The sequence below is a fragment of the Bactrocera oleae genome, chromosome 6, assembly GCF_042242935.1.
Source record: "Bactrocera oleae isolate idBacOlea1 chromosome 6, idBacOlea1, whole genome shotgun sequence".
NCBI lineage: Eukaryota > Metazoa > Arthropoda > Insecta > Diptera > Tephritidae > Bactrocera > Bactrocera oleae.
Window position 1 is genome coordinate 52826174 of NC_091540.1, and position 25703 is coordinate 52851876.

General features: G+C 33.6%; 2 protein-coding genes and 1 long non-coding RNA gene across 3 annotated transcripts in view; 1 reads left to right on the forward strand and 2 right to left on the reverse strand.

Moving 5' to 3' along the window:
- The window catches only part of Usp10 (ubiquitin specific protease 10), a 49372-nt gene that overhangs the window by 3871 nt on the left and 19798 nt on the right, over positions 1-25703 (forward strand). The gene's annotated exons all lie outside the window — the stretch shown is intronic.
- On the reverse strand, positions 992-8773 carry LOC106623685 (monocarboxylate transporter 14). The gene has a single exon (XM_014243284.3). It carries the CDS (start codon positions 5251-5253, stop codon positions 2881-2883), a length of 2373 nt encoding a protein of 790 aa, XP_014098759.1. The 5' UTR covers positions 5254-8773; the 3' UTR covers positions 992-2880.
- LOC138857853 (uncharacterized) lies at positions 16793-17790 on the reverse strand. Its single transcript, XR_011397058.1, has 2 exons — positions 17158-17790; positions 16793-17036 (listed from the first exon to the last, which is right to left on the reverse strand). It is a non-coding gene; the product is annotated as an uncharacterized lncRNA (long non-coding RNA).

Genomic DNA, 25703 nt, shown 5'->3' on the forward strand with positions numbered 1-25703 from the left:
GGTCAGGCGCTTTCGTTATCTTATATTTAAGCACCTATGTTATCAAAGATAAATATAACGCTTTAGTGTACTGCAAATTCTTTGCATTGCTATATAGCATTACCGTTCAGTTGTGTCGATTATTCATCGAGTTGGTGGCATATATCTACAACTGAATTTATACTTATAAAAATATAGTTTTTTTTTTAACTTTTTCGAGCAGAATTCTACAACGCAGCTACCTTTCAATGCATATATTTGAAATCAATTAATTTCTACACAACATAAATAACCACAAGTTTCAGCGTACTTCGGCATTTTCCAATATCAATTGACTTAGTCTATTTAAATTATTTGAAACCTTATCGCTAGCACCATATATTTTAAATTACAATGTGTGTGTGAATGTACATTTGAATTGTTTGTGCTTTTGTGTACACCACGATAAATTGTTTATACACTTTAATATACATACGTACATACAACAAATACTGTATGCATGTATAGTGTATTGCAACAGTCATTGACTTGCGATAATCAAATACTTTACCACTCAAGTTTTATATAAAGCTATGAAATATATGTACGCCTCATATACAATAAACATGGATATTATATATATAAAAATGTATATTATACATACATATATCTATAACATATACCAAGTACGAAGTCTCTCGTATTGTTGTTGTATTGTTGCATAATTTTCTCTAGAAAAAAAAAACCGTAATAATATATGACATTTAGACTTCAATCGGAAACGGCACTTGCTTGGATTCTCGAAATTTTTAGAATTTTTATATCGTATATCAATGTATATTAAATAAGTTACACGAGCTTTATGTGTTAAAAATTCGTCTATGATTGTTTTCAAAACTAAAAAAAAAAATTTTTTTTCGCAAAAAAAGTTTTCTTTAAGTTCTGTAATTTTTTATTATTAATTAACACTTTCTTTTGCTTCTTGTTGAAACTTACCGCTTTGCATATTTTAAATTTAGTAAAACACCTGCAGTTTCTTGGCAATTCATGCATTGTTGTATATTATACAATTTATTTTCATATATATATGTATATGTCACAGTATTTTATGCGTCACAAAAAAAAATTGCTGCACTAGTTTTTATTAGCAATTTTTTAAATTTTTTATTCATTAATTTGCAAAAATTATGGACATCCATTTGCACAAATTCATACAATGGCATAACACAAATAATATGAAATCAATCGTTTTCTTTATCAATTTTCGTTTATTTTCCATCTTCTAAATAATACTAGTAATAACAAGTTCTTATATGTATGTCGAATTTTCCCATTTTTGTTTTTATCATAACTGTGTGCTTTGTACATTTTCCAATTTCAACATGCTTTTCTAGCTTTTATATACCTAATTAATTATACACACGTATGTATGTATTATATTTATTATGCTCTATTATAATTAGTAGTGTATATAGGCATGCCTAGAATTGGTTGCCAGCTTAAACGCTGTGCTTATTGATTCTGTTGCTTCACATTGTTGCTTTTTGCATATACATATACTCTATACTATGTATATGTATATATATTTCGTTTATTATATTATATTTTTTAATTCCTTTTTTTCAATTGCATAACGCAATTAAAACGGCTTAAATAAAAATATATATACGTAAGAATTAGTTGACAATTCGCACTGAGGTTAATACCCTTCCGCTCAGGTTGCATTGTACGCTTAAAAAATTCCTCTTTCACATGCGTGAAACGCTTTTCGATTTGAGCACTTCGCAATATATATCAAAATATAGCTGAAAAAGAAGGCGCGTTAAGTGAAATTCTAAAAAGAAAATTATACATATTTGTGTCTATGCCTAAGAGCATTAATAACTAACTGATTATATAGACATATGTTATTATTGTACATATTTATATACAATACATCAAACATCGTTTGTAACGAGTTAACAGTGTTTTTTTTTATTGTTTCATCGAATCGAAAATATTTACACATTAACGTATATAGAGTTTTGAGTTGATTTGTAAACAATACTATATTTTCGCTTCACAATCACATTCACTCTCGTTTACTACATATTTTACATATTTTAGTATGCCTAGCACTATACACATATGTAAGTTTCAAGTACATTACCGATTATAAAGGATTTTATGCGAGTTGTATGAATTTCCACCAAAGCTCGCTTTTCTAATCTCTTACACATTTTACAAATTGCATTGTCTTACAAATTCAAATTTATATATGTATGTATATAATAACGCAGAAGTTTTCATAACAACAAATAATAATTGTTTAACATTTTACGTTTTGCATTCACATTAAAATCTTGCGTACATTCCAGTATATCTACAGTACAATAATAATTTTTTGTTTGCTTGTTTGTTTGGTTCGACTTTTTTGGTACATTTTGCTTAGATTACGAACTCTATGCGCTTGTGTGCTTCGAATTATAGATCTTTACTTATAACCCAACTCTTTAGCTATATTGCGAGCTTATTGTTTCGTTTAGCTATTTTAATTAGTATTATATATAATAAATTATTAATTAGCTAGAAAGCTAGACTTTTAAATTTGTGTGTTTGCGTGTATTGTGTATGTATGTATGCATTTTAAAATTAGTTTAAATATAGAATAAGTTCTGCGATTATTTGTTGTTGTTTTTTTATTACTGTTATAATTGATTTTTCATTTTTTAAGCTTAATAATGGTTAGTTATTTAAAAAAATATCGCTCTGGTTTTTTGTAGTCTTGACAGCGCACACATTCGCAATTGTGTGTGTGTGTGTGTGTTACGCTCCTGTAACACCCATACTTTACTTTATATGGCTAATCTACTACCGCAAAAACAAAAATTTCAACAAAATATTCCAACGCCCAGTGAGCGCTTGGTTGTACGATTTACCACTTTATAACTTCGATTCGGCGCCACTTTTGTTTGCTTCATTTGGAAATCCTCTGTCCGTCTCCTCGTGTTGTGGACTGGGTAGGGTTTTCACAATTTTCGGTACAATCGTTATGGGCTGATCCTCTTCATCCTCCACCTCTTCACCTTGCTCTTCGTCGATTGGTGTGAGCGTATCAATCTGCATTGGTGTTTCATCGGAGGTGGTGCAACGTTTTAGACATGGCGCCATGAAGCTGGTGATCGTGGATAGCGCAAATAAACCGCCCGCCATATAGAATGGCAAATCGTAGCTTTGTGTTGCATCGTAAACAGCGCCGGCTAATGGCGATCCAATGATGGCGGCAAAACCTCTGAATAAAATAAGCAATCCGAAGGCGTTGGTGAGCCTGTCCAGTCCCAATAGATCTACGAGTATAATTGACGTAAGTGAAATGTAACCGGAGATGGCGATACCGAAGAAAATGGACATAGTCACGTAGGCCCCGTAGGTAGAGCAAAGCGGTGTTAATGTAACGGCCACAGTGGAAATGAGTAGACAAACGTTGTTGAGAAACAGTGAATCGACTTTGGGGAAATCGGCCACATACCCGCAAATTACCCTGCCGAATGTGTTTGTTATGCCGATAATTGAGAGTAGAAATGATGCTGAACTATCTTCGATGCCGTCTTTTTTAGCCGCATCCACGAGATACACAAATGGCACGTACAAACCGGCCATGCCGAATATATTGGAGACGCCGATAAGCATAAAAACTGGATCCTTCAATAAGCTGACGTCCAACATTGTATTGAATACGGATTTAATGGAGTCTGGTATGGTGAGACAGGGACAAAGATCGTATTGTCCACGTCCTTTTTCAGCTTCAGCCAACGGATCATGTACACGTACACTTTGCATGCTCTTTTCATATTTGGTTAACGATAGTACGGAGTTACGATAATTCGTGAGCGATTTTTGCGACTGGTATTGTGGCAGATTTGTCACAGATCCGGAGTAGAAGATGTCTTTACGTGACATTGGACGTACCATTTTGCCACTGGACTGACTTTGTGAGAGCGATATTTTCGACGATGTAAAACCCATTTCAACACCATTGCTGTCGAGATCGCCGCGCGATGATGCACGTATGGCGGCTAAGGATGGCTGGAAACGTTCGCTGGCTGACGTCTTGCGTACCCGATTAAAAGAAGGCACCGAACCATTCTTTGGAAGACTTTGATGGTCTGCCATAAAGGCGGGCTGTGAGGCATTGCGTGTCATTGCATCCACAGAGTTGTAAGGACTGGTCTCGGTTTCCGAATTACGATGTGAACGCCTACCGCTACGCTTCACATCCAATTGACCATTGCTATCGACAGTGGGTGGACTTTGTGCGCCAGTTTGATATTCGACCACTTTTGCTTCGGTTATAGTTGGTAGTGTTGAGACGGGATGTAATGAACCCTGTTGGGCGAGCAATTCCAAATTGAGACTAGAGTGCACACCGGGATCGGCATTGAGTGGCATCTTCAGTTTACGCTCCATGGTGCCGTCCGGCAGCTGTACCATGAAATGTGAACCAGCAATTGAACCACGTTCCAATTGCAATTGCTTCTCCTCGTACATACGCTGCATGAGCGGTTTAACCTTCTTCTTTTTGGGGTAGGTGAGTGGACGCATCATAGCGCCAAATATGGCACAATTCAAAATGAGACCCGCGAAGATGAGTAGTGCATTCTTCCAGCCATACAACTGCAACAAATACGTAGCTAATGGCGCGAAGGCGAACGTGCCGAAACCGGAGCCACATACAGCAATACCAGTGGCCAGTGAGCGTTTAGTTTCAAAATAATAACCGACAGCCACAACTGCAGGCAGGTAAATCATACCGAAGCCGAAACCGCCGATTACACCATATGTTAGCATCAGCATATTAATGGACGTGCTCATCGTGCTTAGTACGAATGCAATACAACCCACAACGCTACCCGCAATGCATACTGCACGACAACCATATTTATTCGCTAACGCGGACACAATCGGACCAGCGCTCAGATAAACACCACTAAGTAAGCTGCCTACCCAGGCCACCTTGCCTTTGCCTTCACCAAAGTAATCGACGAATTCACCAAGGAATATACCGAACGTGTACGCGATACCGTCCACAATCATGTTGCACATAAACGACGCAAAGCAGATGACCCAACCGTAACCGCCGTCTGGCGGTGGTGGCAGCTCGCCATATTCGCTGAGATCATCCTCATCGTCCGGACTGACGGTGCCTTCCTGCAGGTCGGCGGTAAGGCGCGCGGCTTCTTCACATGCAACCTCACTGTCTGTACGATCGAATTTACGTAGACGCGTGCCGGAACCCAGCGCATTTGTATCACCCATAATTTTATTTTTAATACTAGTTTTTCTTATTGTTATAGAGTTAGAGGTTAGGTGTCGTATTCTAACGAAGTTAGGTAGCTGTTAGGTGTTTTTTTATTTCAACTTAATAACTTCACTTATGCTATTTCTTTTATGTTTTTAGTGTCCCTTTTAAGTATTTTATTTCACTTTGTAGCCGTGGTTGCACTTCAAAAGTTATTTATCTTGTTCGCTTGCGGCTTGCCGTTCTTCACCACTCGTAACATAAATTTTGGTTTGCTGCCTTTATTCTTGTCAACTACCCTACACGCTTTTTCGTCCCTTTCTCCTTTTACTTTGACTTTCACTTTTTTCTCTACCACGTACGGTTATAGTGCGAATATTTTTGTTGTTTTATATTAATGTGCGTATTTTTTTATTTTTTATTATTTTAACTTAATGTTTTATTTTAATTCTTATTGTAAGTGCGCTCGAGAACTTGCGACCACCGCGATTATTGATGGTCAATTGTCGCGGTTCAGCAAAGTTCAATATTAATTTAAGAATTTCTTCCTTTTGGATTTCGGCACTGTTTAAGCTTTATCTTCGCACAGACTGTTGTGCTAACTGCTGACGGTTGGCTGACTCGTCGCTGTCACACATTAACTCTGCACGTTTGTTCGCTCGCGCTGTTAGTTACTTGGTTGGCTTGTCGGTCGGTTGATGGGTGGTAGGCCGCTACAACACTAACACTATGCTCTCTGCTCTCCGTGTATACTATTGGCAATGATGACTACGGCAAAAACGCGCGGCACAACTGCCGTGTGCTCTGATGATGAGTGTGTGTCTCAGTGGCAATAGTAGTCGCTGTAATTCGCCTTCAAGGGTGACTGAGCGGCGAGCGTAATGCGAGCGACGAATGTATGACAGTTTCGTTGTAGAATGTGCGCTCAGCAATTCGCTCTTGCTTGTTAGTTTCACGCGGCGTGAGTGTGAGAGCGCGTTTAGCTATACATTTTTGCTTGCTATTGATATTATTTATTTGATAATTTCTTGATATTCTTTTGCACTTTGTTTTGTTGACGTTATCGAAAGGAATGACACTTTTTGTTGTGTGTGTTTTGTTTTATTTCAATGATGTTTTTGTTTTATACGCTTTGGCTATATGTTCGTATGTTGGTTTTGTTATGCGCTGCAGTTACTATGCAATGCACTTGAGCAATTTATTTGTATTTATTAAATTGTTTGTGCTACCGGAGTAGCGTTGCTCAACGAGAATTTTCAACAATTCAGGTAACACTAAACTGTTTAATTTTTCTTATCTTTATTGTTCTCTATTTTTAAATATATATGTATATACACATGTTTTGTATAAATTTACAAAGCAAAGCTAAAGAAAAAAGCGCGTTTTCAATTAAAGTGTCATTTATGTGGCCAAAAATTTATAATGAAATATATTCAAAAAATTGTTTTTACTTGCTACTTTGTAAAATCACGTAAATTTGAGTTGAATATTCAGCGAGTAACGCAATTGGCTTGTGTACCGTTATACCTAAAATTTCATTTATTTTGAACTTTTAGTTTTTCGCTTTTAAATGAAATCAGTGCTTTTTGCTGCGTAGTAAATTGTAATATTGCTTGTATTTTAATAAATATATTCTCCAAGCGTTTTAACGCCTATAATATATAGCTTATTTTCTACACGCTTTTGTTTATACGCATATATGGGTGGGTGTGTACATGATCATTTTCTTTGTTACACTTTGCCGCTTTTCCTCAAAAGCGCTTTTTTTTTTAGAACTTTTTCCTATTATTTGCTCTCCAATATGCAGCACCAGCTGTAATTTGCTGCTCTGTGGTCTTCTTCTTGTTTTTTTTTGATTATATGTAACTTTTTGAGTATTTATTTTTCATTTATCCACGCTTTTGATTCTGCTCAGCTGCTTGCGCGCTGCTAGTTGTGTTTATAATATGCGCTTTGTTATTGTTTTTCTTATTATTGAAATACTTAAACACAGGGGCGTATCTGCACTTTTGCCGTTGTTGTTTTTTGTTTCGCATATATTATTTTCTAATTTTTTGTTTTAACTTTTGTCTCTTTTTAATTTTGTTGTTTTTGTTTGCTATTTTTGTTATTTTCCTCTTCAATTTGCATTGACAGCAAATGAAAATGCACGGAACCGTTAACACTCTTTACCTTTGGCTTTTGTGCATTCAACGTGTTGGTATTTTTTTTCTCTTTGCTGCAATAAAATATACTGTCTTCCTTTCAACCTTGCTCTTCAACTGCTTGAGTTTTGTACTTGCAACGTGTTAAGGATTTTCAATAGAAATTTTAGTTCAAGTTTAAATGCGTAAAGCGACGAAAATGTTATTGTTGTTGTGGTTCTAGGTGTTGTACCAATGCTATTCTTTATTATTTTTTATTTCAGTGCTTGAGTTGTGGACGTGTCTTGTTGGTTTGCAGGTGTGCTAGTTAGTTAAAATTCGTCAAAATGTATTGCATTTACATGCATACATAAATAGCATCACATTAGAAATTTGCAAAATGCATTAATTTGTATTTTTCCTTTTGCCTTCCGCTGCCTTTTCTCGTTATATGCACTTTAATAGCTCATTTTCCGCGTGTCGACTACAGTGTGTTAGCGTTTAGCACCGTTTTGTTTTTGTGGTATTTTGCTATTTTTCGATTTTCCGTTTTGTTCGACACGACCGCAAAGTTTCCGTTTTGCCTTTTGACAATGAATATTTAATTTTTATTTATTTTTGTTTTATACAACCATATTACATTATACAAATGTGTGTTAGCCGAGCGAATGCTCCGTTTCGTTCGACGCGTGATCGATAAATGTTTTCAACAAAAACAACAAATCCACGAGCTTGTTACAAAGAACGTTGTCGCCACAGTCACAGCTACGCCGCTGCTGCGTCTACGCTCGCTGCCACCGTCAACGCCAACGCCGCTGACACTACTGGTACACTGTTGCTATTGTTATTGCTTTGGCTATTACTGTTGCTATTACAAGTAGTTTGGTATAGCAGCTAGTCGCAACGTTGCTGTCGTCGTTGTCGTTACTGTTGACTCAGTCGTCGCTGATGTTGTTAGAGTTATTGCTTGCCTAACAGCTCCAAGAGTGCCTCCAACAAACAACACCACCGTGCGTCAATTGAATTTCAGTTGAATTTTTATTATATTTCTCGTAGTTTTTATTATTATATTTTTATTGTTTTATTTAACGCTGACAATTTAAATTTATTATACGAATATTCTATAAAATATTTTTTATATGATTTTCCACAGCGCAGTTTGGCCTGTACAAGTTCGTTTGTGAACGTCGCCGTCAACGCCGCTGGCGTCTTGCGACTGTTCTTTTTTTACCGATCATACGCAAGCAATATTTATATTTGCCTGCTTTTCCGTCAACTGTAGCTGGATAAAAATATTATTTTAAAAGAAAATATGAATTTTGCTTTAGCTAATTGTGGTCCAACAGTGTTACACTGCACCACTAGAGGAAAGCACAATTCGCACGGTTGTTTCGCTGCCGACTGCCAACTGACATGGCTGTAAAACTTGCCAATGCATACAGCTACACAACTGAACAACGAAAATGTTCTATGCAAACTGTTATACGAATTTGAAGCGAAGATGATTTGTATCGACGGCAATGGTGGTGGTGGAGGTGCAGGGTACGCATACGTAGTGTTGTACCACCAGCAGCTAAACAAGGCGGTGTGTGTACACATGTCTATGGGAATGCTTTGTATTTTACCGCCGTCATTGTTGCTGCAACGCGCTACAATCCAATATACATACATACATGTGTGTGTATGTGTATATATGCTACAGCCGTTTCCGCGCTCACCCTATAGAGCATATTAGAGCAGGCAAGCGCAGTGCGCGCACCGTCGCGCTCCCAACCAACGAGCGGACAGTTTTCGCCGCCTCTCTGCTGGCGCTACTCGCTCATTCATCAACAATGCATTGCCGCTGCTGCCGGGAAGGCGCGCTCATTGTTAGATATACAAACAAGTTGTTATGTTTGCATTCAAGTTTATTTAGTTTTTGTTTGACTGCTTGCTTCGCTTCCACATTACTTTGCTTTGTTTTGCAAAAAGCTAATTTTCGCTGAGCGTACAATTTCTGACAATTCAGCGTGCAATAACAATAAAACGTGTTAGCTTCTGTCACCTGGTCTTCGGCAGATTTTGTGTTGTAAAAGTGGTGTGATTTCAATAGAAACTCTGAGAGAGCCAGAGCGTTTGCTGCCAACTCATGCTTGGAAATGCGTCAACAAATATGCCTCGCCGTCTGTTAGCAACCGAAAACTCAAGCAACAGCAACAACAACAAGCATAGGTGACGAAGTCTTTGCTGTCAAAAGCAACAAAATGTTGAGCCATGCAACCATTCATACCCGGCATTATGCTTCGCCAGCAGACAGCTCGAGCTTGCGTGTGTGTGTGTTTGGGCAGCCACTTCCTCGAGTGTCGTCGCATTGCATCGCCATAAGTTAAGTCTATGCTTTATATTCCATTAGCTGCAGCTTTAATTTACTTACGTTGAGGCGTTTTTTTCTTTCTCTGCATTCTGCGAAGCAAGGGTTGTTTTCTTCGTTCATTCATGCATTCAGTTGTGCGGAAAGTAAAAACCGAGAAGACATTGTTGCCATGCATAGGCAAACTATATGTAAAAATGTTTATATTTTACTATGTGTGTATGTGTGTGCTTTTTTGCATATGTATGTATTTTTAATTGTCGGCCTGCTTGCTCAGCTGTTTTGTTTCAGCCATTTTTGATGATGGTTTAGTGCATAGAGCAGTGTCAGCAGGTGACCGACCATGTGCAACATTGCCATATTTGTATGTACCATTTGCTAGTTATCGAATTTTATCAAATTGCTAATACACTTTCCCTTTATTTTTATCACTGTTGCATGGCAACGCTTACGTAGATTAATACCGTTTCACATGTTTGCTGTACTCACAATTGTGCTGACTTTCATTGAACACGTGCTGATGGAGGTAACCAACCCAGCCCCATATAGGTTGCAAAGTGTCCTCTCGGAAATTTATTCGATAATTAAATTCTTTGTCGACTTTTTATTTTTATTTTTGCTGGGAGTAGAGATAATTTTTCGAATTTTTATCTTTCAAGCTTTACTTAACATATATTTGAGAGTAAAAAAATAAATTGCGCTTAACATTTTGATACCATATGGCAGCTACTGAGCTAATCTTCGGTAGAACCTTTTTCAAGAAGTAATTTACGGCAATGAATAATGTTTTTTTAAAATCCTAACGTGTACTTTACGTCAAAATAATTATATTTATGTGACAGCTACTACAAAGTCATCCTGTCAAATTCAATGCAGGAGAATATGTAGATATCTCATTAAAGTATTGCTATTTAATCTCCATAATTTTATGCCAGCTTACTTGATTTATACCAGTTGTATGTTGGATTAGCTATTCGTCTAGGCTTGGAAAATCAAAGACAGCTATTGTCAAACTAATAACGGAAATAATCTATCGTTTTCGATAAAGTGAAGTAACTGCTATTAGAGATGAAAAGCTCAAACTACCTCGTAAGAAACTCCTAAGCTAACACCGTTACGTGCAATCAATATATGAGCTTAAATAAATTTCGTCCTCTTGATCTATTGAAAAGTCAGTGCGTTTTTAATGAAAACAAATTAAAAACGTTAGCTTCGCTTGCACTGAAGTCATACTACCCTTTATAAAGGAAAATGTTTCTACACAAGAACTTGATTTTCATCGCTTGGTTTGTATGGCAGCTATATGCTATAGTAGTCCGAAGCAGCTTCTTTGAGAGAAAAGGCCGTTTGCGAAATTTCTAGTTCGAATATGTACAGACAGACGGATATTGCTAAATCAACTGAGCTCGTCACGCTAATCATTCTAAATTCATATTTACTTCAAATAGTCCGTGCACTCATTACCCAAATACTACTTCTTAACTAGTTTAGGTGCACTACTTGACAGTTTCGTCCGCAGGGCAATGTGTATGACATGCGATTTCGTATTTTTTTCTGTCTGTCTGTCGTCATGGCATATTGAATATTGCTGACCTATAAATTTTAACGCCCTCATAGTGGACGCAATACATGGCTCGTACAGCAATTTACTGTTTCTTGACAACAAAATCCGTAAAAACGTCACAGAACGCCGGCAATCAGCGGTTTGCACGCATGACACTTTTATACTCTCACACACATTCTTATTTATAACAGTTTTATATACATATGTACTTCTAATTATTGTCGGATGACTGAAGGATGCCTCGGTCATGTTGAGAGCTCATTCGTTTATAGCTTTTATTGTTTCATTTGCTGTAATTATAATCCTTTTATTTTTGCATACACCTTTTTATGGCGAATTAATTTACATACGTACACACATACAAACGCGTGTGCACGGGCTTTTGTTCTGGCGAGTATTTGCATATCGTTGCTTTGTCTGTGTTCAAAATGGTTGTGCAGTCGTGCGAATGTTTCTATGCACATGTGTAACAACGAGATGGGAATATTCTCGTATAAACACACACCCCTCTCCTGTACATCGCTCGGTACTATTGACATGCAACGCCGACATATGTATGTATGTATGTGCACCTCGCCGATTCACATATCGTTTTAAGCGTATAAAAATCTACATACTATGTACATACATATATATGTACCTGGTATAACAGTAGAAGATACGAGTATACCAGTATTGCATCGTCACGTTCGCCACCTTTAAACCTAATATACAGTGTACTCAAGTGCATATAAACGGACACATACAGTTATAGACAATTCTACATGGGTCAAAAAGAAAGGAAAATCAAGCCAAAGTCAAAGCAAGAACAAAATACACACATTTACATAGCCTAAGGGGGATTGTCTGACTGCCCTAGTCATTCGGTCAATGTCACTCACACATATACATATACACATGCACATAAATAATAACGAAAACATTTTTTTATATTTAACATGTTGCGCTCTTTAAACCCCCGAGCTAGGAAGTGGCTTAATCCCATTCAGACCGGATAGTCGTTTGTCGGTTCGGTCGTTAACTGTTAAAACTAAAATTTTGCTGTCCTAATTTATTTTGAGTTATTTTAATTGTATCGACATGATTTCATCAGCAACAACACCAACAACAACAAAAATAGCGCATTCGTCTTTTGTGTGGACATTCTTCCTTGTGTTTGCGAAATGTGAGCTTTGGATTCTCTTCGATCGGCATTTTATTTGCCTTAGTCATGGTTATTAAAAGCGAAAATGGCGTGTCTTAACTGTACATACAAGTAATATGTATATAAATATTTATATGCATATATGTACATATGTATTTGGTGATACATCTGCACTCGAACCCACACAGTATTTATTATTATGAGCGTTTGACATTAAAGCGACTAGAACAGTGCGTGCTCTGCTGTCAAAAATGACGTCATAATCTTTGTTTATAGAAAGATGAAGATAGAGAAGTTTTCACGGTTGCTGTGAGACAATTGTTGTCAAAAATTTCAGGCATTTTTTTATACCAATGATAACGTTTGGCTCTAATTAAAAAAATACAGCGAATTAAGAACTCTCAAGACCCAGAAAGAAACGTTATTTAAAATTTCAATTCGGTCTTAAAGCCTTAGTCAAGGATTAAAACATCGCTATGGTTAACTACTTATCGCAAAAATCGGTCAATCTGGAGATTTAATATTAAAATTCGTAGAGACATTTTTATGATAACAGCATGCTTTTGTGTCAATAAAGCCGATTTTAACCGGGTCAATCCCTCCCCTAATCCTCCTTTACTTAATATAGGGATTGTCAAACATCAATAAGAGAACTCATATATACATACATATGTACATAAGATATACAGTCAATATATAAGTTATCTTAATGAAACTCAGAGAGCATATTTTTCTGTTAATATGTTTTATTGCTTCTACTAAATTCCATATACCTAATATAAGAATTTAAAATTTACGGTTGGCTCTATGTCGTATACATCGATCAATATGTAAGATATCTTAGGAAAATTAAGTAAACGTATAATATTAGATAAACTATAGCTAAATGCTTAAAATTTGTGAAATCGCCCAACGAATTACGCTACGCTCCTTATGTAAATCAGTATGTGTGTTATCGTCAAAAAATTAATTAAACTTGTTAACTTTGTTGTTGCTTTTACATGTTAGTGAGCTGAGAAAAGACGAATCGAAGACAGCAAGTTTTTATTTATTCGTTGAATTGTGTGATTATAACAGTTATTTTTCAGCTGAAATATACATATGTATATATGTATATATTCTTGTTTGCTAAAATTCCGTAATGCATTCTGAAGCAGTAGCAACAAGTCCTAAGTGTCTGCATTTTCGTACTAGGATCGGTTGTCCAAGTGTGCTTGTGTGTGTGCGTGTGTGTCTAACAAAATTGTCACATTGCAAATCTTCTGAAAACGCCTCATCAGAAGCCACTTTGCCGTTTTAGCGGCGTTTTGCAACGCAAACTCATAATTTATATAAATGCTTGAAAGGACTCCACACCAAAGAGTGCACGTTTAACCTTCAGCTACTCTGTCATTTGCAACTTGCTCGTAAACCCACTTTGCATAAATGCTCGACTGCGAGACTTACTAATCAACGGTATAGGCGAATACTTAGCTGCACTTTAAATTACACCAAGTCGGTTATTTATTTACCATTAGAATCTGTTTTATATGTGTGCACGTTAAAATACATACACACACACACACATCTAAACAGTCATTAGTAGACGATTTGTAGCAATTTAAAGTAATTTACACTACAAGCTTATTTGTTGCAGTTGCGAAGGCTCGCAAATATCCAACGCAATGCGGTTGAATTTCATATCGATTTTATAGCAAGTGCATTGTATGTATGTATGCATTTTGTTTGTGTTTTCATTGCCACTCGCTCATCAATGGAAATGTTGTGTGTGAAACTTTTGTAGTTTTCGCGTAAACCGACTCGCTTCTCTACAAACAGGAGATTCGTCACTAAGCGGAAGTGTTCGTATTGTAAAAAGTTGTTTGTTGTTGCTATTGTTTTCTCCGTGATTAGTTTTTGTTTATGGCTTACAATTGTTGTATGTACTAGAAGTTTTTATTGTGTTGCATTAAGGTGCAATTATTACTGTTCTTGTAATATGGATACAAAAATATAAATAGAAAAGTAGGCGTGCCGCTGAGGCAATATCATTTTGTGTTTTCTTGAGTTCGATCATGTTTGTTTGACTATTTAATGTTCTTCATCTTCTACGAGCCTTAATCCAAGAGCTCCAAGACCAATAAGCCACTGCAAATATTTTTTCCCGGTTCAAAGCTGTCTAAATTAAGAAGACAGATGCCAATAAAGAAGGCAGTATTCCGAATTCGAAGAAACTGTCACTCAACCATCTTCCTTAATTCGCTTCATTGCCGCATTGACGAGTTCTATTTCTCTCATGTTCGCTCGTACTGGGCGTTGTTCTTCCTTACTGCAGTTTTTGTCGCTCTCGACGAGATGCGCCTTAATTGATTTTCTGTAGTAATTACGTTTTTACTCATTATCTTGTAAGAGAAAAATAAATTTGATTGGCAATTTAAGTAAAGTTCAAATTCAAGGATCGTTCAAGTAAAGTTCCTACTGAAAGCGCATTTTCTTAAGTTCTCTTCATTCAATCAATAAATTTGTTGTTTGTTTTCAGTTATCGGGAAAATATATGTGAATTCCCGAAGCCAAGTGAAAATATATCAAATATCCAGTTATAAAACATGCCAATAGATAGCAATGTCTGATAAACGTGGAGTTCAATTGTCATGCTATCTGTTGCGTTATGCAAACATCCACCATATTTTGTTTGACAGAAAAAAAAACAGGAAACAGCGACCGATAACGCTTTTCACATTCCCATGTCAAAGTCTTCGTCGTAGTTAAGTCAAAGAATTCTGATAAGACATAGGAACAATGATACAAAGAATGCATTTCCATTTGTAGGAGGTTTCTATAAGAATAAGCTAATGCATGCATTTATAGAATGGTCTACATATGATAAGGATTAAATCGCCACCCTTTATATTTACGCGCTTGCACTTCTTGATCGTTGTATTTTAATCCGAAAAGAGAGTATTGAAGATTTTATGGGGTTAGAGAGAGAGAAGGCGCGCGTGCGCTTCTTTCTTCATTATTTTTTTGTTATATAACAATATATTTTTATTATAGAAGATAAAAATTTTGTTTACCCTTTTTTGCTATAAGAAATGCATCTGCGAAGAGTTAACGTTTTTTCTTATTTTCATTATTCCAACAATTGAATACCTTTAAAAATGCTATAATTTTGAGATCCGACTACCATATTAGGTCGTTCATTAAATAATTTGATTTTTTGGTTTCAGTTGGTTTCAGTGCAACTTAAACACGATTTTTTTTATTGTGTGAAACATTTTATGAAATTATAGATTAATCATTTTGATCCAATACCTTTTGTCATCTTTTGGGCAAGCGATTGATTCCACGCTCATAAAATTGTCAATCCTTGCAGGCAACAAACTGGTTCAAGTGATTTTGATGTTCTGATTTGAGGTGAAGGTTCTCCTGTCTAAAAAAATTTGGAGGAACCAAAATAAGTAGTAGTCTAAAGGTGCCAAGTCTGGAGAATATGATGGGCGTGGTAACACATCCCATTTAAGCTGCATAAGCTTTTGGTGAGTCATCAAACTTATATGAGGCCTCGCATTATCCTGTTGGAACACTACAATAACAATTTTGACATTTTCTATTAAGTGCATAACTCAATTTGATCAACTGATCACAATAAACTTCAGAATTAATTGTGGTATTGTCGGGCCATCCCATCAAACAGACGACATAACCTTTTTTTTGGTGCCTATCGGCCTTCGAAGTGGTTTGAGCTGGTTCATCCTTTTTAGACCATGCGCTTCCAAAATGGTTTACTTCTTTGACGTTTGAAAAGAAAGAAGTAAATTTCGTTCTGTAAGAACATGAAGAATCCATATGTCAAGCTTCGAAATTAATCCTAATTGTTTCAGCAATCTCTCGAGTTGTTATTCGACGATTTGCATCGACTTTGGCATTGGCGTTCTGTCAACACATCTTTTCCGTACAAATCACATAATTTTCACTATGATTGAACTGCTTTTTACCCTTTTGATAAGAAAATAGTAAAATGTGCCTAAAACGCTGTTTTCGATCTTTCATCTTTGATAGGGCAGCAAACAAAAATTATTCCAAAAAATTAATTAACATTTTTTCACAAACTAGCCTTACTATATCAGCTGTCAGCGGTTAAGTGTGAAGTTGGCTGCGAATAAATTTAATAAACGACCTTTAGTCTCTGACTAGTTGAATTTCAGCTTAAACTCTAGCAATATGTTGAAACTAAACTTTTTTCTTCGAGCAATTAATCAGAACTGAGTTTGAGTTTTCTCATAAAACCTGATTTCAGGGTGTTAATGCATATTGTGTGGTAGTGAACAAGACTTGAAACGGCTGTCGCTAATCTTTCATGCCAAGATGGATATTTGAAAAAGAAATATATAAAGAATTTGTTATTATTTTTTTTATTTTTTAGTCATAGCAGTATAACCGGATTTTCGGAATTTTCCGCCTAACTAATTGTAAATTTCAATAACTTACTGGTCCACCCTCGTATCCGTATATAATTCACATGATTGAAAATTCAACGCATATCTTCACTTATTCACTTTCTTGCTTTGTGAGGCACTCATCATTCTTTTCTATTGAAAATATCTTAAGTCTGCATTACTATAAAGGATTGTTGAACTGCTCTGAAATGAGCGAGAAGAGAAGAAGGAAAAGATAAATGCAATTTGTATAAGCATTGCCAATGCATACATACGTATTTATTTGTATGCACATATAGGCAGATATATATATACTTGTAGTTACTTTTTTCATCAAGGCCATTAACATTTCGTTTCATCAAATTAAGTAATTTGCATTATTCGCACACAAACGAACGGCTCGCCGCAATCAATGCTCCCCAATGAACTTTCGATTTGGGCTTAATGAACCGATAATCCATACCTTACTGCATCACGTCACAGCAACACCGAATGCTTCCGCAGGTGACCTGATTAATTGTGCATACAATTTGACAAAAAGGTGAGAAGAACGCAAAACACCCAGATTTCACTTTTCACTTGCAATACTCGCTTTGGGGTCATAAATTTCGAGACAATCGAAAACACAGCAGCAAAATCACACGGTTGGGAGCATACCAGACCAGCGAGCGTCAAGTGCAGGCGAGTAAAATTATTTGCGCATATAAATATCTCTACGTACATATGTGTCTATGTATGTAGGTGAAAAATTTGTATTTGTTTTTGCAATATTTTACTTGACCACTCGGTTCATTTTAGCCACAACAACATTATTTATATATTTTTGGCTTAAATCCAAAGTAAGTTTATAGCCGTTGTTTTTCTTTTTGTTGTTTTTTCTGTTTCTGTTTTTGTTTTTATTTTATTTTTATTGCTGTTTTTTTTTTTAATTTTTTTTTTTTTTTGCCAGTGACAGTGAAATGCGAATGCATTGGTGACGACAGCTTTTGTTGAGAAACTGTTGGCCAGCATTTCCGAGTTTGTCTAAAGGTTAATCAGTGTATCGAGTGGGGCTGGCGGAATTCTAGAAATTCATTAGATTTACTGCCACGAAAGTGATGTACAGCGAATTTGTACATTATATACTTATATATTTATTTATATGCATTGAGATACCTGTTTCTTTCGTTATTTGCTAGTATATACATATATACATGTTTTGTCTCTGTGCTATTTGCTTACATCAAGCATTTAATTAATTGCAATTGTTTACATTGAAAATGGATGTCTATCGAGTTGGAGACACCCACAGCACACAGAGCGGCAACTTATTTGTAATTCTTTATATACTATATATACTTCAAAGTATTTACTTATACATATATACATATATATTCAGATTATTTCATCATTTTATTTATTTTTTTTTATTATTTTTTTTCGTGATCATATTTGTAGCTTTGCACTGACGTGCGACAAGTTTTTGTTTTTGTTTTTGCCTCCAACTGAAGCATACTATACAAAGGAGTGTTATATGATCTCGAATTCATGCAGTTGCTTATATATTATATATCTATCTATAAATGTATATAAAGCATTCGCAGCATATATATATATCTATATAAACAGGTTCACTTAAATGTGCACACCATGCCTCCCTGGCTGCTAATTGTACAATGTGCCCTCTCAAATAACTTATAAAAAGTTGTACAATTGCATTGAGCTGACAAAAGTTGTAGCTTTTCAAGTGAAACGTCAAAAATATGTATAACATATATGCATATTTATATCACGTTTTGTCTAATATAAACTGAGAAACAAAATTAAAATATTTTTTAACTTAAAAATCATTATACTTTGTGTATAAGTCAAGGTATACCCCCATTAAGGTAGATTGGAGTAGAAAGTTTTAAAAACATTTAGAAGTCGAAATGTTTAACAGTTATTTATATAATTGTTATAAATCAAAAGCTATAAATATTTGTTTGAAATTTTTACCCCTAGCATAGTATAACAATCGATTTTTTTCCATATTTTTTTCATAGAAACATGCATTACATATTCTAAAAGTGCATAGCTGGTCGAAATGTACATCAAAACTTATTTTCCATAAAAATATTTTATAGATACATATGTACATACATATATACATACGTCTTTTAACAGTCCAAAGTTCGTATTTCAGAACCTCTGGCTACACATCGATCCCTACTTTCATTCGCTTCTAAATGTTTACAATATTTGTTTTAATAGTTTGGCTATTTATATCCGTATTTGTTTCTCTTTTTGTATTTTTTTTGTTTGCATTTGAATATTTAAATATTTGCGTATTTGAAGTTTAAAGAAAGAATGAAACATTGTTATATGATTAGATATAGAAACTTATTGAAAATCGATATGACTCTTAATTTATGCAAATTCTATACCATGAACATGAACATTGCGATCGCCACTTTCTGTAGTGTGGGAAATTAAATTAATTTTTCTAAATATGCCATACATATGTAAATATAATGTTTTACAAAATTTTACAATTTTTTCTATTAAAATTTCAAATAAAAAAGTATCCAAGAAAGTGAAAGTGCTTTACTCTACAAGGATATAGATTTGTATACTTTCGTTATCCATGCATAACATATTTTGTATACGATTATTTTTCTATTGTCCAATCAATGTCATTTGTGGTTGTTTTTTTAATTTATACAAAATCGTGTTTTAATCGTGTAACTCTTTTCTCGATAGCTTTTTAGTGAGTGTGCCATATCAACATTATCTTGAATTTTTAAATCATTAATATCTCTTATGAGTTGGTAGTCTACATAGAAAGTCAAATATTTTAAGTTCTGCATCTATATATATATATATTTGTGTAGGATTTCTCTGCAATCATTGCAGTTTTCCTTATATAAAATAGTCATCTTAGCGATGTTTCAATAACACTCTGTATATATTATATAATGACTGGCTTATTTCCACTACTGCTAAAATCGTTAATTAAATTCGACAATGAAATGTCACAAACATTTAATGGAAAAATGATTTAAAAATATTGTGGAACAAAGTTTATAGCTGATAGCTGATTTCATTAAATTTCTTTAAAGAAAAATGCATAAATATACACATTTATCAAATAATCCGTAGATAATACTTAATACTTAAAACGCTCACTAAATTACGTTTAAAAAAATAATAAACAAAAAAAGCTTTTGCTTAGTGCTTATAGACATAAATAAATAAAAATTGGGAAAAAATAATTTAAAACATTATATAACCATTTAAATTAACAAATATCTTTGTATTATATATTTTCTTTATTTTTTTTTTGTAATTTTTAATTCATTTTTAAAATTTAATTAAAAACTGAAATAAAATAAAAATGTTTTTAAACACTAATTATTAAATAGAACACTTAGTGAAAAAATATAAAAAGAAGTATAAAAAACTAAGTTTAACTAAATATTTTTATAATTTATTTTCCCTAATTTCTTTTTTTGAATTTATTAACCAAATATGCAAAATTATTTTACTTCTAAACAAAAAAATAAACTAAAATAATTAATAAAAAATTTTAAAATATTTAAATTAAAAACGTAAAGTCAACATTAATTCTAATATAGGCACTCATTTCCATCAATAGAAGGAGAGTTTTTATTTTTTTTTATATACTTCGGAATATTGAAATATACTTAAAAAAATTAATTAAAACAAAAAAAAAACGTTAACTTCGCTCGTACCGAAGCTATAATAATACCTTTCACAAATACAAAAAATACCTTACACGTACTTGATTCCTTCCGTTCAGTTTGCAGGGCAGCTTTGTGCTATAGTGATCCGTGCTGAACAATTTTTTCGGAGATTGCTCGGCAAACTTATTATAAACTTATTATACCCTTCTCAGGGTATAGAAATAAATGACAAAAATTAATTAAAAATAAAAATGAGTAAAAACAAAAAATCAATAAAATAAAATGTTTTTTAATTTATAAATATTTTTATAATATATTTTTTACGTTCTTGATTTAATTAAATCAATTTTTTTTTCGTTTGAATACTAATTAACTGATATTTATTTTAAAATAAACTCTTACATCCATTCCATCTATTTCATCAATAGAAGAGGAACTTATTTGCTTTATAATCTCCCCCGCTCATTACTATTTTGAGCTTTAAAGAATGTACCTAAATAAAAAAAATAGTTTTATTCCTACAAAAATGCAAAAGTATAATTTTTGCTATGAATCACCTTGCACCAATTTTACTCTACATTTATTCAAACACTTATAAATGTCCTTCATTTAATTTTCGCATGTTGTGACTGTACTTTTCAGTAGTCAATTCAATAATTATTTCAAGTAATTTGATATCTTACAATAAAATCATAACAACCGTCAGCTACTGCTCTCTAGACTCTTCTGATAGCATGTCACCATCAATTAGCTGATTTTTTTTATTGAATCAATGCAATTGCTTAATACGAGCTATGATAATTGGCCAGAAGTACTCGAGTGTAAGCACTTGAAACCAATTTCAACAAATATATTTCTTCTACATAAATGTTTTGTTGACACATAAATTAATTAAATAGATTGATGGTAACTTCAATGGTGGACATTTCGGAGTGCGTTGGGGTAAAATGCTATCCTCAATGGCTAGTAATTTTTACGTTGTTATTGTTGACAACCAATATTTCGGCCAACACTTAATTGAACTTTTCCAAATAGTTTATTAAAAATTAATTTATAGAAAAAAGCGCTTGGTTGACAGCTTCCTGTTATTTGAGTGTCCTCTCGTAAGGTCGCATTGGTTCACAGCTGGCGTTACAGTTGCCAGGTCGTAAATTTAAATCAATTGAGGCAAAATGAAAAAAAGAGTAGCTATCAATTGTGGAAAATCGTAAAACTGAACAACAAATAATAACAGTTTTATTCACAATATAGATGTGTATGCATGTTTGTATGTAGTGAGCAAATTATCAGAGTCAAAGGAAGTGTGGCAAATATTTACGTGGGCAATCATTCACTTTATCTATGTACATATGTGCTGTTATCTGTGGGCTGTTGCTGTGCCATCGAGTAGTGAAATTTCTCAATGATCGAACGGGCAACAACAACAATAGTAGTAATAACAACTCGCTACATTGTTTCAATTTGTGACGCCTTTGCGACTACTTGGCGCTATTTCCGTTTGTTTTGGTGCGCTTGTAGCTAACTGTATTCTGAAGAGCGACCACCCATAGCAAAATCGAACATTATACACGATTTAAATCCTTTTGTTGTCACACCGTTGTGCGGGCGTTGAGTATACCTTGCGCTGATAACGGAGCTTAAACCGTTAGTACTGTGATTCGAGAGTGTGGGAATTCACAAGTCTATCACCACTACATACATACATCTGCAAATAATTGTTACTTTGCTCACTGATAGCGGCATTTAAAGATCAAACAAGTCTACAAACATCTAGAAAAAACATATTTTTAGAACTGCCAGTAGCTGCTTGAAAATTGTTTTAAGCATTTATTTTATCATTTAGTTGGTAGACAGACAAAATAAATAATAAATACTTAAATATACACATAAAAACAAATAAAATGTGATTTTAAGCGAGACAAGACAAACAACAAAAGCGCGTCGACAAGTGGAAAAAACCGCCAATATATAATACATGCGCACATACAAATATACACTTTTACTTATGTACAGGCGTGTGGGCGTTTTTGGTGAGCGTTTGGCCAACAAACTTTTAATTTGTTGTTTTTGTTATATACATATATTTGTACATATACTTATATAAACATCGACCCATTCTATGTTGCCCTGACGTGTATTTTACTCTTTAGTTTATGTTATCGCTGCTGTTGTCACCAATATTCTTGTTATTATCACTAATATTGTTGTTGTTATTACAAATAATGTTGTTGTTATCGCTGTTGTTGTTATAACTGCTATTGTCAGCAGTATTGTTGTTTTTATCATTGCTGTTTTCACCCATATTGTTGTTGTTGTTATCACTAATATTGTTGTTATCACTGCTGTTGTCAACAATATTGTTGTTGTTGCGTTTTCTTCTATTGTTTTCGTTTTCGTTTTGTTGTCCTCCAATTTGCCTTGTTTGCATTTTCGCCGCTTACCAACTGCTTGCTTGTTTTTTGGCTTCTGTACACCAGTTTAAAACACAAATTTGATGCGCTCACCTACAGTAGTCATGTGGTTTGTTTAGTATGCATGACATAAATAAATAAATATTTAGTTGTTAACTGCCCTTTATAAAAGTCTTTTTCATTTAGATTTGCTTTTTATTTCCTTCTATTTTTCATTTGATATTATGTTGTATTTATTTTTTAAGAATGCCCTTAAACCTAGTAATTATAGTGAAACATTTTCACTTTTCACTAGTTCACACTTTCGTTTGTCCCGTAAAAATTAAAGAAAAGTTCAAATAATTAAAAAAAATAAATAATTTATTAAAAAAAATAAATAATTTATTAAAAAAAATAAATAATTTATTAAAAAAAATAAATAATTTAAAAAAAAAAATTTTTAAAAAATAAATAATTAAAAATAAATAAATTAAATTTAATTAAAAAAAATTTGTTTAATTAAAAAAAAAAGTTAAATATTAAAAAAAATTAATTAAATTAAAAAAATTTGAAATAGTTTTAACTAAAAAAAGTATTTAGGAAAATATTACATAATTGTACACGACCAAAAAAAATATTGCAATTTAGAAAGTTATTACACTACTATTCCCAAACTCATTCCATAAAAAACTAATAATTGAAAACCAAAACAAAAAAATCAAAAATATTTAAAAAATATTGGGTTGGCAACTAAGTAAGTGCGGATTTCACTCAGTTGGCTTCAGTTGAATTTTTAGGTTTGCTGGCGTAGTCCAAATGTAAAACACATTTTGTTATTTGATAGTTGGCAATTCAGCTGCCAATCATTAAAAAAAATTATTTATGAAATGAAAAATATACGAACTCCTGTGCAACAAACGCTACATAACGATTTAATTTCCAAAACACAGCAATTTCTTTCAATTTTTAGTATGCTTTCCGCACTACTTATGTATAACGAATTTTTTTATAGCAAATTTTTTTCTTTGCCATACGCTTATCACACTTGCATGCATTTTCAGTATTTCTATAACAACTTAAATTTAAATTTTTATTTCAAATCAAAACTGCCAAAAATGTATTTAGGGGAAATCCCGCATTCGAAATTTGGAGATAAAAAACAATATAACTAAGGGCTACCACAGTCATGTGGCTTGTAATATGACCGAGTCGAAGAAGCTTAAATTACTTGTTATTGGGAAATCAGAAAAGTTGTGATGCTCTGCCAAAATATCTTTGAATTTAGATTATAGATAGGAGATTTTTTTCTTATTTTTAATTAACTTCTTAAGTCAAGTATTGTTTTTGATATTTTATTAGATTTTTTTTGGATGTAATATCTTAAGAAGTTTGTGAATTTTCGAGTATTTTTATACCTGCCTTCTTACCGTTTTACATCAATTTCAAAGCTTTAAAGCGTTTTCCCTTAAAAACATGCTTTTAAAGTCCGTGCTCTTCATAACTTCAAAACTACTCCACCATCCTTTTAAAATTTTTAACACATTTCTGTACTGTATTCTGATTTAATAATATTAAAAAAGTTCAAACATTTTCACAAAAAAAATCTAATAATAATAATAAAATAATTAAAAAAGTTAAAAAATTATGTAGAAATTTAAATAAAATGTTAAAAATTATAAATATATAAACAAAATATGCGTACATAATACCTACACACATACATATGTATATACAAAAAATTAAGGAGTAATAAATAAAATACGAAAATTCGGTACAACTTTTAAAAACGACAAAAAATATGAATTCAGTACTCGAATCGCTTCTCTCTTCTTCTTAATAAAGATTTTAGCACCAACTCTCAACTCCTACTACTCAAATATTAAAATTTCGAGAAAAAAAAAAACCGATAGTCAGTCTCCAAGTACCATCGTTACCCGAAAAACGCATTAAAAGTTATACTTACTGAAGCTGGCGAACCGGAACGTTTCGACACGACATCAGATTCTTTCTACCAGAAAATAGCTTAAATAAAAGTAAATTTTAGGACCATAAAGTTTCCATTAAGCTAAACACGATATTTGATTCTATGTTGATTCTGATTAATTTTATGAGAAGTTTTCGCGTGCCAGAAATACTTTCGGAGGCAAATAATATTCGGAAAAGATATAGCGACTAAACCAGCCTATCGGTTGCTTTGTCCGTTGAAGTGAACTAAATTTCAATCTCAGTGCCAAATCTGGGTTTATACTAAAGTTTTATTGGCTTGAATATCAAAATTTAGTAGTTGTAATTATACATACATATGTATGTATCAATGTGGTTTAGAGAAAGATAGTTTTTGCTAGGACTCATCCTTGATTAAAGCGCTGCAATAACTATTCCGTGGCGTTAGTTGCCTAGTTTAAAATTAATGGTTATACAGATCCATATATGATATGCATGTATGTTTACATACTTATGTACTTACATACCAACCACAACTGCATTGTTCTAAACAGTTACAAGTGCTTGATATGATACCAAAGCGGTCACCCATACATACTCACATACCTATGTCTATATTGTATACTCTTCGCAAATAAATACTTAAATTAGCGCTTCAAAATGTACACTTGTTTATTGTATTGCCTTAATAATTAATAAATATTTAATTTATTCACTTCAACAGCGATTGGCTGAACATTGTGCGCGTGCTAAATAATTTATTGTGTCCACTTTGGCTATAAGGTTGCATTACACGCACTCGCACATACTCGTGCTCGTATGCTGACGCGTGTATTTGCAATTCGATTGCTTTAAAATTGAGCATTTTTGCT

What these genes read in the sequence shown, in the direction of transcription:
- LOC106623685 (XM_014243284.3), bottom strand. Translation starts at nt 5,253, where the DNA reads ATGGGTGATACAAATGCGCTGGGTTCCGGCACGCGTCTACGTAAATTC.